Source organism: Lithobates pipiens, unplaced genomic scaffold, assembly GCF_037356315.1.
Source record: "Lithobates pipiens isolate NorthernLeopardFrog02 unplaced genomic scaffold, aLitPip1_a1.2 Scaffold_75, whole genome shotgun sequence".
NCBI classification, from domain to species: domain Eukaryota; kingdom Metazoa; phylum Chordata; class Amphibia; order Anura; family Ranidae; genus Lithobates; species Lithobates pipiens.
This window is the reverse complement of record NW_027507898.1, coordinates 385400-403994: the sequence shown is the minus strand read 5'-3', so window position 1 is coordinate 403994 and position 18595 is coordinate 385400. Positions and strand designations below refer to the sequence as shown.

The following is an 18595-nucleotide window of genomic DNA, read 5'->3' as shown; positions in this document are numbered from 1 at the left end:
ACTGTGTCGCTTTAACTGACAATTGCGCAGTCATGCGACGTGGCTCCCAAACAAAATTGATGTCCTTTTTTTCCCCACAAATAGAGATTTCTTTTGGTGGTATGTGATCACCCCTGCGGTTTTTATTTTTTGCGCTATAAACAAAAATAGAGCGACAATTTTGAAAAAAAATGCATTATTTTTTACTTTTTGTTATAATAAATATCATATAAAAAAAAAACATTTTTTTCCCTCAGTTTAGGCCGATATGTATTCTACATATTTTTGGTAAAAAAATAAATAAAAATAAATCACAATAAGCGATTGATTGGTTTGCGCCAAAGTTATAGTTTACAAAATAGGGGATCGTTTTATGGCATTTTTATTAATATTTTTTTTTTTTTTACTAGTAATGGCGGCGATCAGCGATTTTTATTGTGACTGCTACATTATGGCGGACACATCGGACATTTTTGACAAATTTTTGGGACCATTGTCATTTATACAGCAATCACTGCTATATAAATGCAGTGATTCCTATGTAAATGACACTGGCAGTGAAGGGGTTAACCAGTGGGTGGCAGTGTAGGGGTTAAGTGTTCCTAGGGGTGTGTTACTAACTGTAGGGGGCTGGGCTTTAATTTAGTGAACACTGATCTCTGCTCCAATCACATGGAGCAGAGATCAGCGTCACTAGTTGCTAGGCAGAACGGGGAATGCTGTTTACAACAGCATTTCCTCGTTCAGCCGCCCCGTGAGACGATCGTGGGCGATCGAGGCCACGGGAACCGCGGCGACCGGACCCCCCGGGGCCCGACCGGCATGCAAGTGCGCCGGCGCGCTCCCAATGGCAGGGCGGCATTAAAGATTGGACGTACCTGTACGCCAATATGCCTGTCCATGCCATTCTGCCGACGTACATCGGTGTGCGTTGGTCGGAACCTGGTTAAGGATAGGGACAATACTACTTTAAATGTGCATTTAAAATGTGGTATAAATATTGACATCATATTAACAATATGAAGAACAAACATGAACTGGTAAAGGATCCAAATAAACTAGAAACCTATTCAGGTACATACATTTTGTTTGGATTTAGCTCACAATCCATTTGTGAATAGCAGTGTGTTTTTCGTTTGTCCCTTTCTTATCAGACAGCTACAACCATGAAGTAACTATTATACATCAAAATTGTTGTTTGTTATGTGATACATAAAAACTTAAGTATACAGAAATCTGCACAAAAACCTCCATTGGGCAGATTCACAGAAACGTTAAAGATTCCTTGCTGAATCTAGCAGTTGTAACATCTTTGGTTCTAGGAGATACATTTTTTGCTCAGTTTTTGTACATACATTTCCACATGTTGCCCATAACAATTAGTTCCTTCATTGCATGTAACCCAAAAATGGAAATGTGATTGCAATAGGAAAGGCAGTTAGCTTGTTGAGATATTTTCATATGGGGGGGTTAACGCTGACAGATAAGGCCAGGCAGCATTACCAAGTTTTCCTTACCTTCGAGGACTGGGGGAGATACCATTCACCTCAACTGGAGAGAATTCCATAAGTCCTATAGCAAAGTAAAAACATTAGGAGCTTGAGCAAAAGAAAAACACAGATAGCAAATATATGAAAACATTCCTGGCTCAACAGAAACGTTAATCATCATTATTTTTGTACATAATACCTCTCTATTGATCTATTCACACTTTTGTGTTTTTAAACACATTCATTGTCATGTGCTTTATCTAGAAATTTGTGTTAAAAATGATGCAGAGGATGGCACATTGAAATGGACTTGGAGAAAAAAGGGAAATCATTAAATAGGAGCTATATAGTCTTTTAACTACTTCCATACCAGGCCTATTCTGGCACTTCTTTCACATTATATGTTTTTTCTTTAACAGACACTCTAGGGAATAAAATGGCGGTCATTGCAACTTTTTTTGTCACACGGTTTTTGCGGAAAAAACTTTTTCAAACGCGTTTCTTTTGGGAAAAAAAAAGTTTAATGAATTAAAAAACAAAATAAAAACAGTAAAGTTAGCCCAATGTTTTTGTATAATGTGAAAGATGATGTTACGCTGAGTAAATAGATACCCAACATGTCACGCTTTAAAATTGCGCACACATTGTGGAATGGCACCAAACTTTGATACTTCAAATCTCCATAGGTGAGACTTTAAAATTGTTTACAGGTTACCAGTTTAGAGTTACAGAGGTCTAGTGCTAGAACTGTTGCTCTAACGCACGTGACAATACCTCACGTGTATAGTGAACCTAAGACATAAGTTTCTCAATCGCCAGCGCCTAGTTTTCTGATAAAGGCAGAGATTCCATTTCCTGTTATCCATATTGTTTTTCCGTTACGGCATGATTAATGTGTTCTTTGTTTCACTAAAGGTTTGCTATTCGCCCTCCAGATCATAGAGGAATTCGGTAAACATTCGGGCCTGCGTATAAATTGGTCTAAGTCCCAAATTTTACCCTTAGACTCATTCCCACCGTCTAGCTGCTCTGCTTCCCTCCCATTGAGCAGGGTGTCCCATATCCAATACTTAGGGGTAAGGATTACTAAAGAGCCGCAAGAATATCTTAAAAATAATACAGAACCTCTATTCACATTCCTGAAATCTTGCATGCAATCTTGGTCACAACTCCCATTGGGAGTGACAGGGAGGATCAATCTTAACAAAATGATCCTGCTTCCAAATATTTTTTACATGTTTTGGCATTCTCCCGTTCTAATCCCTCTAAAAATCTTCAAAACGCTAAACAGTATTATTAACACTTTCATTTGGGGACCCAGTAGACCTAAATTAGTGTTGAATACTCTTAAAAAAATCCAACCTCCTCGGGAGGAGTGGCCCTCCCAGACTTCCACTCATATTACATAGCGGCCCAACTCTCCCATTTTTACCACCTTCATAGATCTGACGGACCTAGATACCAAACCCTAACTTGCAAGAAGCCAGGCCGTAGCACACACTCCCTGATGCAGGTAATATTTAGAGGTGTGGGGGTGGGGGGGTGCCGACAGTCAGAGCTTCCTGCTATCACACCACAGACGTGTCTGGGAGATTGCGCTCAAAATAACCGACGCTGACTTTTACCACTCACACACACCCTTGTGGCACAATCCCCAAATAAAGGAATTGACTTTAATCCTGGACGTTGACATCTGGGCCTCTAAGGGGATACCTATATCAAGTAATCGCCCTGCTCGGAGTACGAGATTTCCAATCACTGAAAGACGAGTTCGAGCTGCCCTCCTATATGCTATTCTGATATCTACAGATAAGACATGCCCTATCCAAATCCAATTTGCAGACGGCTTTCCAAACCCACAAACTTTATGTGTCACGGATCACTGATACTGCTAGAACCAGATGGGAGGGAGACATAGGCCCCATAGAAGAGTCAGACTGGGACGAGATATTGGAAAACAATAAGAGGGCCTCTCCCAGGCTATCCGAACCAATTATTCATTATGTCCCAGGTGTGCTGGTCAGCCATGTACATTCTATCACCTAATGTGGTCCTGCCCAGTGATCCAAACATACTGGGCACAAATTATCAAATGTCTACATGATCACATGGACTCTGGCAAATAAACAGCTATTTCTTCAGAATAGCAACAAAGTTTGGTAAAATACTTGAAATGTGGAGTGTAAAAACCACTCATATTCCCCAGGCTTGTTTTCCCTTCTCTATATGAAACACAACCGCTAAATTAGGACAAGCTAAACAGATATAAATCTGGAATACAGCCAAATCCTGTTCCCACAATACATATGCATGTGGAAACTATAAAGTTCTCCTTCAGTGGTATTTAGTGCCCATTCACTTAACCTTGATGGTTCCTAGCAATACCCCACATATATTATGGGGCTGAGGGTTACCAACATGAGAATTGCCACAAGCTAGCCCCTGACTGCACTACTGCTACATCAGACACCAGCGAGTCAGGATGGGGAGGACATCTGCACGATCAGCTTGTTCAAGGTCAATGGTTAACCGATCAGTGTTTTGAGCTCTGAAAGCCTTCAACCCACAAATCAAAAGGAATAGCTATAAGCCTTTAGTGAGACAACAAGATGGTCATCTCATACAATCGTCACCAGGGCAACATCCGAAGGTGGTAGTAGTGTCTATAACGCTGTGGGTACAGTAGAACTTGGTGACTTTAATGAGTACTTACAACCCCTATGCTTTCAGAATGTTCTAGTAGACACCTGGAGTCAAGAGAAATTGAACCACAAGTGGTCTCTGAATCAATAAACTTTCCAATGAATGTAGGGAGCATCCAGGACTAGATACAATGGCACTGCCAACCAAGGCCAAGTGCACGCACTTTCTGGCCAGGAGGAGAATCTCTGTAGCAGAGGGAATGGCTGGTCTCATGTCCCTGGAATTTTAAACTGGGATATGCGTTTCCTCCAATTCTCATGATTTTCAGATTGCTGTGAAGAAATGGGTCATTTGCGACATAAGTGATAGCGATGATTCAGTTCTGACCCATAGGGCGACCCCCACTTCTTCAGTCACTGGCATTGGAACCTCCAGTCATGCTGCCCACATCATGCGAATTCCTGGTTCAATGCCAGAATGTGGGATAAGTTTGTAAGTTTTGCCAGTGCAGTCACCTTTAATCCCTAAAAGCCAGAAGTTTCACACGTTCTTGAGTTCTTACAGCTAGCCCTGAATATGGGTTTGAGGGTAATTACACTTTAACCACTTAAGGACCACCTCACGCCGATATACGTCGGCAGAATGGCATGGCTGGGCACAAGCACGTACAGGTACGTTGCCCTTTAAGAGCCCAGCCGTGGGTCACGTGCGCGCCGCCGCGCTCGCGACCCCGGTCTTGAACTCCGCGACCGCAGGACCTGCGGACCCGATAGCCGCCGGTGTCCCGCGATCGGTTCACAGAGCTGAAGAACGGGGAGAGGTAAGTGTAAATAAACCTCTCCCTGTGCTTCCTAGTTGCCTGTCACTGATCGTCTGTTCCCTGTCATAAGGAAGGACGATCAGTGATGTCACACGCCAAGCCACCCCCACCCCAGTAAGAAACACACATTAGGTCACACTTAATCCCTTCACTGCCCCCTAGTGTTAACCCCTTCACTACCAGTGACATTTTTACATCAATGCATTTTTAATCGCATGGATCGCTGTATTAATGCCAATGGTCCCACAAATGTGTCAAAATTGTCCGACGTGTCCGCCATTAAGTCGCAGTCACAATAAAAATCACTGCCATTACTAGTAAAAAAAAAAAATTATTAATAAAAATACCATAAAACTATCCCCTATTTTGTAGATGCTATAACTTTTGCACAAATCAATCAAACGTTTATTGCGATTTTTTTTACCAAAAACACGTAGAAGAATACGTATCAGCTGAAACTGAGGAAAAAAAAGTTTTTTTTATATATATATATATATATATATATATATATTTTATAGGGATATTTATTATAGCAAAAAGTAAAAAATATTGCATTTTTTTCAAAATTGTCGCTCTATTTTTGTTTATAGCGCAAAAAATAAAAACCACAGAGGTGATCAAATACCACCAAAAGAAATCTCTATTTGCAGGAAAAAAAGGACGCCAATTTTGTTTGGGAGCCACGTCGCACGACCGCGCAATTTTCAGTTAAAGCGACGCAGTGCCGAATCGCAAAAAGGGGCCTGGTCCTTTAGCTGCAAAATGGTCTAGGGATTAAGCGGTTAAGGGTGCACAAGTATGCCCTGTCCTATCTGCTGGGTATGCATTGGGCATCTCACCATATGGTCAGGCAGTATATGAGAAAAGCATAAAGATCAGACCTCCATGAAGAGTACCTTTTCTCTCATAGAATCTGTCCTTGATGTGGTTGCAGGACCTCCTTTCTATTCTATTGACCCTTGCTCTCCATGGAATCTCACTCTAATGTCAGCCTTCCAGACAGCTATAATCTCCAGCTACAAGAACTAGGATGAAAGAAACTGCACATGTGTGGTTTCCAAATGGACTCGATTATCAAACTCTTCCCCTTTTCAGACCTTGTGTTCTTTCATTTACCTTGAAACATCATGTTACCACTGTTCCAAGAGCTTGACTTAAGATTATGCATGAGCTGCATGTAGGCAACGTTTCACATTGGGTACATGGACAAAGCAACATCCTGGAGACAGGCAGACAACCTGTTTATCATTCCATTCAGCAATGGGAAACAGCACCTTGCTTTCACAAGAAAGCACATCAGAATAGTCCAGAATTTAGTTTAGACCTGCAAATCGCCAAAGGAGTCAAGAATCCAGTGGGAACAAAGGCACTTTCGGTCAGGGCAGTATCTTCGTCATGTGAAGGGGTCTTGCCAAAGATCATCTGCAAGGCAACAACCTATGATACCTTTCTGTCCCATTGCTGGGCGGATCCGTTATCATCGATGACGGTTTAGTCTGGAAGGGTAGTTCTTCAATCTTCCAGCAATTTGACTCTTTAACCATCTCCCACTGTACATATACGGCCTAGTAGGCGCTTCCTCCTGAGTGGATTTCAGGAACGTAGTTCAGAAGAAGAGTGTCATCCAGACACAGCGCATCTCAGAATGCCAGGAGGGCTCTGTGATTGGCCCTCCTGATCACATGATGGTGTCCAATATATTATATATATATATATATATATATATATATATATATATATATAGCAGTCACGTGATCGCATGAAGAATCAACAGCAGTGACATGAGCAATACACGACATGCTGTGGCTGAGTTCCTCCCACAGATCATACTGTGCAATGCTGAGGAAAGAAAAATTATCTGGCTAGAATGGATTTAAAAAAAGGTATTTCTAATTATTACAAGGCAGTGATCAATGAATGAATATGATAATTGGACATCTTAGCATAAGTTTACTTCAACTACTAAGCCAAGTAAAAATTATCCTTGCAAAGAGAAAATTAATTTAGCTTTGTGAATGAGTTGAAGTTGTACTAAATACAATCGTCCAGTCAGAAGCAAACAGGATTTTTTATTTTTTTTTAATTTTCCTTGCAAATGGTTTACTAATTGGTGTACTGCCAATTTGGAATTTTAAAGTGACTGTAAAAAAAACAAAAAAACAAAAAAACAAAAAAAACACTGTGGAGGCAATTTGCACAAAAAAAACAAAACAAATCCCAATAATGCCTCAGATTTCATGCATCCTCCCTTTCACATTGGCAGCGTGGCCGTGTTAGCGGTAAAGCACCGCTAGTTTTAGCGGTGCTTTGCCGTCGTTTTAGAGCCGCTTTTCGGCTGCTAGCGGAGCACTTTTAACACCCGCTAACGGCCAAATAAAGGGTTAATCGCACGCAAAGCGCCATTGCAGGCGTTGCCCATTGATTTCAATGGGCGGGGGATGCTTTAGGAGCTGTGTATATATAAAGCGCCCCAAAGATGCTGCTTGCAGGACTTTTTTTTAACGTCCTGCCAGTGCAGTGTCCCAGTGTGAAAGCACTCGGGCTTTCACAATGGGACTGCAAATGAGACACTTTTCAGGTGCTTTATAGGCACCATTTTTAGCGCTAAAGTGCCTAAAAAACGCCTTCAGTGCAGCCCTTTGCTAGTCTTTATCCAGCCCTTGGGGCACTATACTTCCCCAATGATATGAGGCATTATTCCTCCAACTGACACCAAACAGTGGGGCATTATTCTTGAACGGACACCAATGATAGAGCACTATTCCTCCCACTAATATAAATGATTGAGTACTATTCCATCCACTGACACCATTGGTGGGGCACTACTCCTCCAACTGTCACCAAACAGTGGGGCATTACTCTTGCACTGACACCAATGATAGGGTGCTATTCCTCCCACTAATACCAATGATGGGGTACTATTCCTCCACCTACTAACCACCAACCCTGAAAAATATGTTTATTCTCTCTGATGCTGGCTTAGCCTGGTATATTTTCTACCCCCACTGGCCACAATCTGCCCCCCTTAAAGTCTGAAGGACAGTAAATTGTCCCTTTGCTTGAAAAGTTTGGAGACCCCTGCTTTAAAACAATTTTTAACTGTAAATGAAAAAAAAAAAGGGAAGAAAACGAAAGCAGTTTACCAATAAAAACGATTTTAATAGTTTATTAAACACACATTTCATTAAAAAGTCTATCTGAAAAAAAAATTGTTGAACAAATGTTACAAGCATTCTTGTAGGGTGCCCAACATTTCCCTTTATTTCCATTTATTACAGCATTGTTATTTCATTGCATTTTGGTCACTAGATGGCGGTGATAGATCATTACAGGAAATACAGGGAAATTTGTGCAACCTACACAAATGTTGTGACGTTCATTTAAATCAGATCTCTGGGATCAGCAAAAAATCCCCTATTAGTACACCCCCCTACACAAAACACTAAATTATTACATTTGTGAAATTCCTTACCATTGAAGGGAAAAGTCTAATTGAATTTTCAGGAAGTGCTCTCTGTAGTTCAAAAAATGCATCATGTATTTTGCCAAGGAGGAGCTGTTAGAACAGCGATTACCTCATATCCTCTTCTCTCTAGCCAACTACACTTCCCATCATGCTTCTAGAATTGCACTGAATGTGGGAGGGTACTCTAGGCCTGTACATGTAAACAAGCCCACTTCCACATAATTGACGCCCCTCATTTTGCAGCCAGCCCCACTGCTCAGTAACACAGCAGGATAGGTTACAGCCTTATAAATGCAAAGCATGTCTTTGCTCTCCCCCTCCAGACGCAGCAGGAGATAAACATATTCCCCTTACTTGCTTTATGTAATCATTACCGAACTGTAGAGACACATGCCCATAATTATATATTCTACACACTGTACTCTGCTGATATTCAGTATTAGAGATATTCCTCCTCCTGCTGCAGCTTTGAGATGTTTCTAACAGCAATCAGTGCTTGTATAGGCTCTCTCAACAGAGCCCATAGGTACAGTCTCATAGAGCCCATTAGGTGCAGAGCAGTGATCATTATGAGACACCAGCCAGGTCACAGAGTGGAGATCTTGCACTGTGACAAATTATGTATATCAAACACCAATCACCGTAACGTCCCGCCTCCTGGGCTGCCGTTGTGATTAACAGCACACTGGCCTGCTCCGATGCCAGCCCAGTAGGCGGGGCTGTATGGAAATCAGTGTTTCAAATACAAGATCTGTCACAGCCCAAGATCTCTGCTCTGTCACCTGGCGGCGGGGTCTGGGGCTGATTGGGGGAGGTGCTGGCAGGGAGCGGAGGAGGAGGAGAGGAAACCACCTCCATGGACGTACAGACCGGGGGTTGTGAGAGCATGGGGAGTCGAATTTACAAGTCCCTGCTCGCTGTGGAGAACTAGAAGTGGGAAGTGACAAGCCCGCTGGCTGGGAGTACAGGAGGAATAGCAGCCAGCGGTTTTACAAACAGAATAACACAGGGCAGTAACGTTTTTCTTCAAAATCAGCAGGCTATTGCAGAGGAACTACAGAGATCAGAAGAACATGGATGGCATAGTCAGTGAAGGTGTGAGATCAGCAACAAGGACATGGAAAAAAGGTTTTTCCCAGAGTTCTGCTTTAACAAATGTTTTATAAATAGATTCCTATACGTTTAGGTATCTTTAAACTATTCTGCAATATTTACAAACCTCACTTACCCAGATCGAGCAGAAAGAGATCATTATAACACAGCGGTGTGTCCCAACCTCCAAATATGTAAAGCTCCCTGTTTAATAAGCTGGCAGTGTGCCTGAACAGAAGGAAACAAGTCGTTATACAGGCCTCCCATCTGAATATACAATTACAGATGGCAAAATATATATCATACACTGCTTTGTCTTTAATTACTTAAAGTGATTGTAAAGGCAGAAGGTTTTTTTTTTTCTTTTAATCTTAATTCATTCTATGCATTAGGCGATTGTAAAGTCTTTTTTTTTTCAGTAAAAATAACAAACATGTTATACTTGCCTCCTCTGTGTAGTGGTTTTGCACAGAGCAGCCTGGATTCTCCTCGAGTCCCTCGTCGGCTCTCATGGCCCCTTCCTCCCTTTGAGTGTCCCCGCAGCAAACAGCTATCTATGGGGGCACCCGAGCCAATGCACAGCTTTGCGTATTCATTCAGACACGGAGCTTCGGTTCAGCCCCACCCCCTCCCTACCCTCATTGGCTAACTGACTTTGACGGCAGCAAGAGCCAATGGCGCAGCAGCAATGTCTCAGCCAATTTGGGGGGGGGGGGGGGGGGTCCCGGACAGCAAAGACAGTCGTGGACATCACTGGAGGGAGATGGGGCTCAGGTAAGCATTAAGGGGGCTGCTGCAGGTTTTTTTTATCTTAATGCATAGAATGTATAAAGATAAAAAAACCTTCTGACTTTACAACCCCTTTAAGATAAAAAGCCTTCTGTGTGCAGCAGCCCCCCTTAGCACTTACCTGAGCTCCATCTAGATCCAGCGAATTTGTAGGAGTTTCTCGGCTGCCGGAACTCCCCTCCTCATTGGCTGAGACAGCAGCATGGCGCCATTGGCTCCCACTGCTGTGAATTAAAGACAGTCAGCCAATGAGAAGAGAAAGGGGATGGGGCCAGACCGCTTTGTGTCTGAATGGACACAGGGAGCTGTGGCTCGGCTTGGGTGCCCCCATAGCAAGCTGCTTGCTGTGGGGGCACTCAGCAGGAAGGAGGGGCCAGGAGCACCAAAGAGGGACCCGGGAAGAGGAGGATCTGGGCTGCACTGTGCAAAACCACTGCACAAAACAGGTAAGTATAACATGTTTGTTATTTTTATTTATAAAAAACAAGATTTTAGTATCACTTTATGGAAAAAAAATGTTTTTTTGTACTCACCGTAAAATAAGATTTCTAAACTTACCGTGAAAACATTTTCTTGGAGTCCATTGAGGGACACAGGAATTCAGATTATACTGATGCCTACATGTGGTTTAGGATACTGGCAAGGCCACCTTGTATAACTCCTACTCTAGCCAGCATGCCTCAGTTTTGTGAAAACACGGCACCAGGGTAAAGCAAAAAAAAGCAGAGGCGTTGTACTTGGGTCCCTCAATGGGACTCCAAAAAAAAAGATTTTACAGTTGCATGAGGCTGTGCCACAGCTCTGGACCTGGAAAGTATTCTGCGGTTAATGTAGAATGTTCTGGTCTGGAAAGTGCCCAATGAAGAGCCCTATGCACAAAACTCACATTACTAGGGTAGCCCCGCATGGCCAGTCAAGCAAAGTCGGAGTACAGCCTCTAAAGCTAGGCTGTGGAAATGCAGACCCAGATAGCTACTATACAGACACCAGCTCAAACAAACAATGGTGTCTGCAAAGTGAATTAAGTCATTAAAGGAAAAAATTCCACAAAGTAAGGAAAGCCATCGAAAAATTAGCAGACCTGAGGAAAAGACATCCTACCTCCTAGGACTCAGGAATTTCTGTGCCCCTCATTGGATGAGTAAAGGAGTAAATTAATGGACAGAGGAAGTTTAAAACCTACAGGGGTGTCTGAAGGAACAAAAGTACAAAAAAAATCAAATCCCACAGAGATGGAAGATATTTGACCAGGGAAGCCACATAGAAGCCCCCTTGCTACATTTTATGTCTGGACACACATGCTCAATGTGCTGCAAAAAATTCTTACCCTGAACGAGCCGAAGGCTTTTTTCCTAAAACAATGGGCTGGTACCAAATTTCATGCTGAGGATCAAAGATGTATACGGAGTCACTGCAACCGTCTGGTTGTGGGTTTGGACGAGGGAATACCCCACCATATACAAATAATTCTCCCTGAAATAGGGAACAAGAATGATAGGAGAGAGGAGGAACTTTTCCCTGGGCCTAGAGGAGAGAATAAAAGTGCAATGTTAATTTCAGTTTAAAAAAGCCAAAAAACAGGTAAATGAGAGAAAAATACTACAAGCAAGAAGCACATGTACTCACTAACCTCAACACTTCTCCATCTCCAAGCCTCTGTATCCAAGATATGAACATCATTAAACCACTTCTTGTTTTTGGAACCTCCGAATACATAAATCCGGCAGCTCTCTGGATCAAAGACTGCAGTGTGACCTGTGCGCGCTTCTGGAGTAGAACCATCAGCTACTGTCTCCAAAGGAAACCATGTGTTTTTCTCTAAATTCATAAGAATAATGTATTAGCCAGATCAATAATCTAACCACCTGCCTAAAACAAAAAAAACATCTTAAACGTTTAATGTCACTCTAAGAAAATTTAAAAAATAGAAAAACTACTGATGAAAAATGTTTGAAGTTCAGGTGAGAAGGAGCAAAGCTACAACATGCAAAATCTGGTGCAACTCTGCATAGAAACCAATCAGCTTCCAGGTTTTATTTTCAAGGTTTAACTGAGCAAGCTGAAGTTAGAAGCCGAGTGCACCAATTTTAGTAAACCTTCCCCCACTGAATAGTAAACCACTCACTTCTAGAGCAAAAAATGAATTCCAAATTATGTTTACCTGTTTTAAGCTTCCACATGGAATCCTTACAGAACTGCATGCGCGTGCCTTGCCCCCCTATCAGTATCACGGTTTCAGAATCAGCAGGGCATAAAGTATGACCCCAACGTCCTGATGGGACACCTAAATATAAAAAATAAAAACACAGTTTAGCTGAGTGAATTCTGTTGTGCCAGACCACAGCTTAATAACTATATTATTTCATATTCTAGAAGGCTAAAACGCAAAATGGGGAACTCTGTTATATTTCTTACATTTTAAAATAAAATGCCATCTTTAAAAAATCCCTTACATACCTGAAATGCCATTGGTTGTTTTTGCAACAGCTACTGGCTTGGGCAATGGAGCACTTTTGCTGTTCTTATTCTTCGATTTTGCTGTATCACCTTTAACAAGCCCCTTGTTAGGACAAATGTTCTCTTCTTCACCCTTCAATCGTTTTCTCTTTCTGCTCTCTTGTTTTGGTTCATTCTTCTTATGATGTAGCTTAACCCAAGAACAAACATTTATTATACTACAGCTTACCAGTCATTAAATGTGGTGGATGCATTTTTTTTTTAGCATCCCAGTCTTACTCAGTAGGGTTCAATATTGATATCAATATCACCCTATAACAGCTTCTACTCTTGTGGGAAGGCTGTCCACAAGGTTTAGGAGTGTGTCTATGGGAATGTTTGACCATTCTTCCAGAAGCGCATTTGTGAGGTCAGGCACTGATGTGGACAAGAAGGCCTGGCTCGCATTCTCTGCTCTAATTCATCCCAAAGGTTGAGGGTTGAGGTCAGGACTCTGTGCAGCCCAGTCAATCTCCTCCACACCAATCTCACTCATCCAGGACCTTGCTTTGTGCACTGGTCCAAATCATTTGGTGGAGGGGGATTATGGTGTGGGGTTGTTTTTCAGGGTTTGGGCTTGGCCCCTTCATTGCAGTGAAGGGAACTCTTAAGGCGTCAGCATACCAAGACATTTTCAACTTTATGGGAACAGTTTGGGGGATGGCCCCTTCCTGTTCCAACATGACCACCAGTGCACAAACATGGTCTGTAAAGACATGGATGAGCGAGTTTGGGGTGGAATAAATTGACTAGCCTGCACAGAGTCCTGACCTCAACCCGATAGAAAACACCTGGGAGGAATTAAAGTGGGGAGCTGTTTGGAGCGTTTTCTCTCACAAATCCACAGCAGCCAGTTCTTTCTAGGCTCTACTCTTCGGCAGCTGATAGATTGCAGGGAGTACACACTGCACTGCGCAGGAAATTGTCTGGGAAAAAAGTTGCTAAAAAACAAAACAAAAAAACAAACAAAAAAAAAACATTTTTTGTTTCTCACATTCCAATAAGTCTTTATTGAGTTTTGACAAATCCACTGTAGTTATATTTCACAGAACAGGGTCCTTAGGCAGACATTCCTGGAACCTATGCTGCTCCTCCCTCTATTTTTCCTTTATCACCAATTAGGTTCAAGCTTCCAAAATTAATGTTTGATTTTTTTTTTTTTTAATACTAGCATCTTCTGTAGGCTTGCAGTGTATGTTAGACAGTAAGGAGCTTGAACTGTATACTGCAGAAAAAAAAGAAAGCACATTCCAAACTCAAAACTACCAACAAAAGGAAATAGTCGGGACTAGTGCAGTACAGAAATGACTGCACAAAAACAGAGAAACTAAGCAGGCCGTCTTTGCCTCCTGTATGCATCTTGTTAAAAGGGCTCCTAGAACTTTGACCAAAAGACCAAATGGATTCATTAAAATAACCTATTGGAAGAATTATATACTGCTAATTTAGCTTATCTTATGTCGCTTAAGGAGCCTATTTGTTCCCTTTGTTCAAGAATTTGAGTGTGGTTTGCCATCTTGAGGTACCAGAACAACATATTTTAAAATCCGACGGCCTCACTTTGACTGCAATGTACCAATATCATATTTTTACCTGTCCTTGTATAAGGATGGCGACATGCACCTTGGAGTCCTTCAACATACAGGTTAGATCTTTACATGAATCACAGTCCCAGATGAAACACCTGCAGTACAAGATACATTTATCAAGATCATGGCAAAATATTGGATTTTTGTACTCACCAACCATAAAATCCTCTTCTTGTAGTCCATTGAGGGATAAATTAAATCACTATTGGGTTATACTACTGCCCACAGAAGAACTGGACACTGGCAAACTAAAGAAAGAAAAAAACTGCCCAGAATAAACCCCCCCCCCCAACCACCACCTTCAACTACCAGCAAGCCAACTAGTACCAAAAGTATGATCAAAACACAGAGTACTTGTGTCCCTCAGACTTCGAAAAAATAAATAATAATTTACAGTGAAATCCTATTTTCTTCATCAATGATTTAGGACCACAGGTCGATCACTTTCAAGACATCCAAAAACAGTCCAGCTGAGGGGTTGGCAACACAGTAAACAATTGCTAACAAGCCCAAAAACATAAACTGGGGACTCACAGTTGCTCAAGTTGCCTAAATGACTTAGGCTCGGTTCACACAGGGGGCGATGCGAGGCGACACGACCTGCCTCGCCGCGACCTGCCGCGACCTCAGCAGCGACTTGCAAATGACTTCTGTATAGAAGTCAATGCAAGTCGCCCCGAGGTCGCCCAAAAGTAGTACAGGAACCTTTTTTCTAAGTCGGAGCGACTCGAGTCGCTCCTCTAAGAACGGTTCCGTAGTACAGAACGGGGGCGACTTGTCAGGTCGCGGCACGGCAAGTCGTGTCGCCTCACGTCGCCCCGTGTGAACGGAGCCTTAGACCCAAAGCTAGCATTAGATGAGGCTCAAACATCCACCTGGTAATAAATAAAAATAAGAACAGCAGGCCAGGTGGCAGCCTTGCATTGAGAAATGATGCTTGATGCTGGAAGAGTAAAAGTCGCTTATGTACCAGTGATGTATTCAGAACGGGGATTTGACGCTGCTCAAAAATAATGGTATGGTAACCCCTCTGATCCAAAAAGGAATAGCTCAGAAATAATGGTATAATAACCCTTCTAATCCAAAAAAGGATAGCAGGCAAGGGTGGGTAATTAGACCCTATTACATTGAAGGCATAAGCACAGCAATTATCGTTCTGGACAGGTCAGAATCCCAACATGTTTGTCACAGCAAGATCTCCTGTTACTCCTCAATGGTGGAGGCATGCCAGCACCATGGCATACTTCAATGAGATTCCGATCATGTAACCCACCATGGTAATACAATGCAGAAGGAAACACAATGCCTGAGAATCCAGGATGTAAATGGAGAGATGAGAATTCTCTGATGAGAGGATCTTCAAGAAGGTGGGATGGGAGGACCTCCCCCTGCTCCAGTGCTGGCAGACCACCACACCTCACTTTTGTAGCAAAGCAGCATCAACAACATGATTATAAACACAGAGTAGTGGGACCTGTGTCCCTCAGTGGACTCTATGAAAAGGACTTTACTGTGAGTAAAGAAAAAAAAAAATTCTCCTATTTAGTTTCTTGTTCATTGAAGGTCACAGGAATTCTTTAAAAGAGAAGGAGTTTTGTTTTTATAGTCACACCTACCTAGGTATATCCCATCAGACCAATGCTGCAGCTGTCTCCCGGTGTCTCTGCACTGAGAGCTGAGCCACCGAACAACGCCGATGACTCGGTTCTCTCATCTCCTTGAGTGGAGAGATGCTGCCTGTAAGTCTGCATCTCTCCTGCTCTGCTCCTCCATACTCATTGGAGCGCTGAGCTGTGGAGTGGCAGTGAACGGCCGTCTCAGCGGCTCGCTGAGAGGCTGAAACTACCATCAGTCAAGGCAGCTGGCGGATCCAGACTTCGGAGGTCGGGATGACGCTCTGCCTCGACTCATTGCAGTGACAACAGCGGAGAGGGGACTTCAGACTGCTCTCCACTGAAAATGGGTCAGAGGAGTGCAGAACGAATTCTTCTGATAGGCGAAGCCCAGCCTAAAAAGCTCAGGCTGGACTTCTCCTTTAACCTTCAGGACTTTATAAAAGCAGTCTGGCAACAAAAGCCAAGACAACAGAAAACTTGGGACTGCCTGCAGCTCAAACATCCATCCAAAGAACTTTACTCCCAAAGCTGGCATCAGATGAGGCCACAACAGCCTCCTGATAGAATGGGTGAGCAGAAGACCAGGTGGCAGCCCTGTAAATCTAGCAAACAGTTGCTTGATGTCAAAAGCCAAGGAATACTCACAGATCTGGTAGAGTATACCTTGACAGGAAAGATTGAAACCCAAACCACGAGCTTGGTTTGTACCCTGCCTGAACCACCTAGATGGTGGAACAAAAAGCTTGTGGACCCTTATGGGGAAAAAAATAATCGATTTCCTAAACGAAGTAGTGGCTGAAACCCTCACAGCCTGCACCACATCAAGAAAATGGAAGGAAATTTCCTGTGGGTGGACTGGAGCCATAAAGAGGACCTCAACCCCACTTCCTATGCAGAACTATGAAGGGTTTCTTTCAAGATACGGCAGTTCTAATGTGTACCTTGCAGAGGTAATGGCTTAAAACATCCTTGTGGGTAAGGGATGTTTCTAATGGATTCAAAAGGCAGTTTCTGAAGCACAGAGAAATTTATATCACACAAAGTCACAGGAGAAAGATTAGAGGGAGATCCATTGTACAAAAGTCTTAAATCAGAGGTCAACAGTCTCTGAAACAAAATAGAAAGAGCCAGAAACTTGACCCTAGATAGTACTGAGAGCCAGACAATGGTCCAGACCCAAAGACAGAAGACAATTTGTCCCACTAAGAAACTCCTGGGGTGCAAGTCCTGAGATTCACACCAAGTGAAGCAAATCTTTCATGTCTGATGATAGACCTTGCAAGAAGTATATTTTCTAACTTTTATAATTGTATGAATCAGGCTTAGGATGCCCCCCGTCTCTCAGAACCTGGGTTTCAACAACTATACCTGCAATGCCAGTGACCGTAAAGTGGGTGAAGAATCGGTCCTTGGGACAGAAGCCCGGTCCACAGAGCACCTGCCAGGAATCTTACCAGGTTGGCATTCCACATCTGAATAGGCCAGTCCAGAGAGCAAAATTATCAAGAACTCCCCTCCATTTCTATCCACAAAAGCAGGCAAGGAAGAACTTTCAGTAGGAGGAAATAAATCATGATGTGCTGATACCACAGAACCACAACGTCCACCACTTCTGCTAGAGAATCTCTAAACCTGGAGACAAGCCCATTTAGTTTGTTGTTTACCTGGAAGCCAGGCGATTCACACTCAGCACTCCCTACCTAGGAAACAGGTCCTGGAACACATTCAGCATACAGGCAAGCTCTTCTGGGTCAAGGAGACAGACGTCTGACCCTGGCAAGAGAGGTAGCTCAGCCTGTCTTGGGCAAAACTTCACTTTTAAGTCGTGTCCAATGTACATCTCAAAAATGGGCAATTGGCAGTCACGCTTCCTCTGCCAATAAGCATTCAGGGGGAGCCAACAGCTTAAGATGTTTCCAATCTCCATAGCAAAACAGTTGGAAAAAGCAGGTACAATGGTAAATTCTTTGCAATCTTAGGCATTTTAAATGACTAAAGCCTGGAAACAGCACTGTTAGAAGCAACAGGCTGATCCTCTATTTTAAGAGTGGTGCATACAGTATCAATAAGAGCAAAAACAGTTCTCTTTTAATTTGGGATTATTAGCAGTAGATTGTGACTCCTCAGGGGCCGCAGATGTTGGCATCATCAGAAGGCATGCTGAAAGCAGTCCCGGAACTGTTAGTAGAATGTGCCCCTGCATGTCTAGAAACAGACATGTGGCAACCCTGTCGCAAGGGTCTAATGGCTAGAGGTGACCAAAGCCACTTCTTCTGGATGGGCAGAAAGAACAGATTAACAGATTAAAGTTCTACAAGGCTTTTTTTCACGCAGAAGAAACAGTGGTGAGATGCCCCCTTTATGCTGTATGGTGGGACAGAGAAGACACATAATGCAAGTTTACGCCAATCCACCCTGAGGATAATATCAGCACTCCTTCCCACAGCGTTAACCCCTCCTACGGCAAATTCACTGGGAATGGGGAATAAAGACACTCAGCAACCTAAGTAATTGTGATAACGCCCAATGCACGGCCCAACCAGCCCAGTCACTGAGTCTTTAGAGACAGGGAAATGCCAATGGGTTTGGACTTGGATAGTGTTCTGCTCTGAAAA

General features: G+C 42.9%; 1 protein-coding gene across 1 annotated transcript in view; it reads right to left on the bottom strand.

Moving 5' to 3' along the window:
• LOC143959438 (kelch domain-containing protein 2-like) overlaps positions 1–18595 on the bottom strand; it is a 56346-nt gene that overhangs the window by 7253 nt on the left and 30498 nt on the right. The window contains exons 3-9 of the mRNA XM_077468085.1: positions 14369–14459; positions 12737–12926; positions 12441–12563; positions 11910–12097; positions 11607–11803; positions 9627–9718; positions 1497–1551 (exon numbers count right to left, since the gene is read on the bottom strand). Of these exons, the coding sequence (XP_077324211.1) occupies positions 1497–1551; positions 9627–9718; positions 11607–11803; positions 11910–12097; positions 12441–12563; positions 12737–12926; positions 14369–14459 (936 nt within the window). The remainder of the gene's footprint in view (positions 1–1496; positions 1552–9626; positions 9719–11606; positions 11804–11909; positions 12098–12440; positions 12564–12736; positions 12927–14368; positions 14460–18595) is intronic.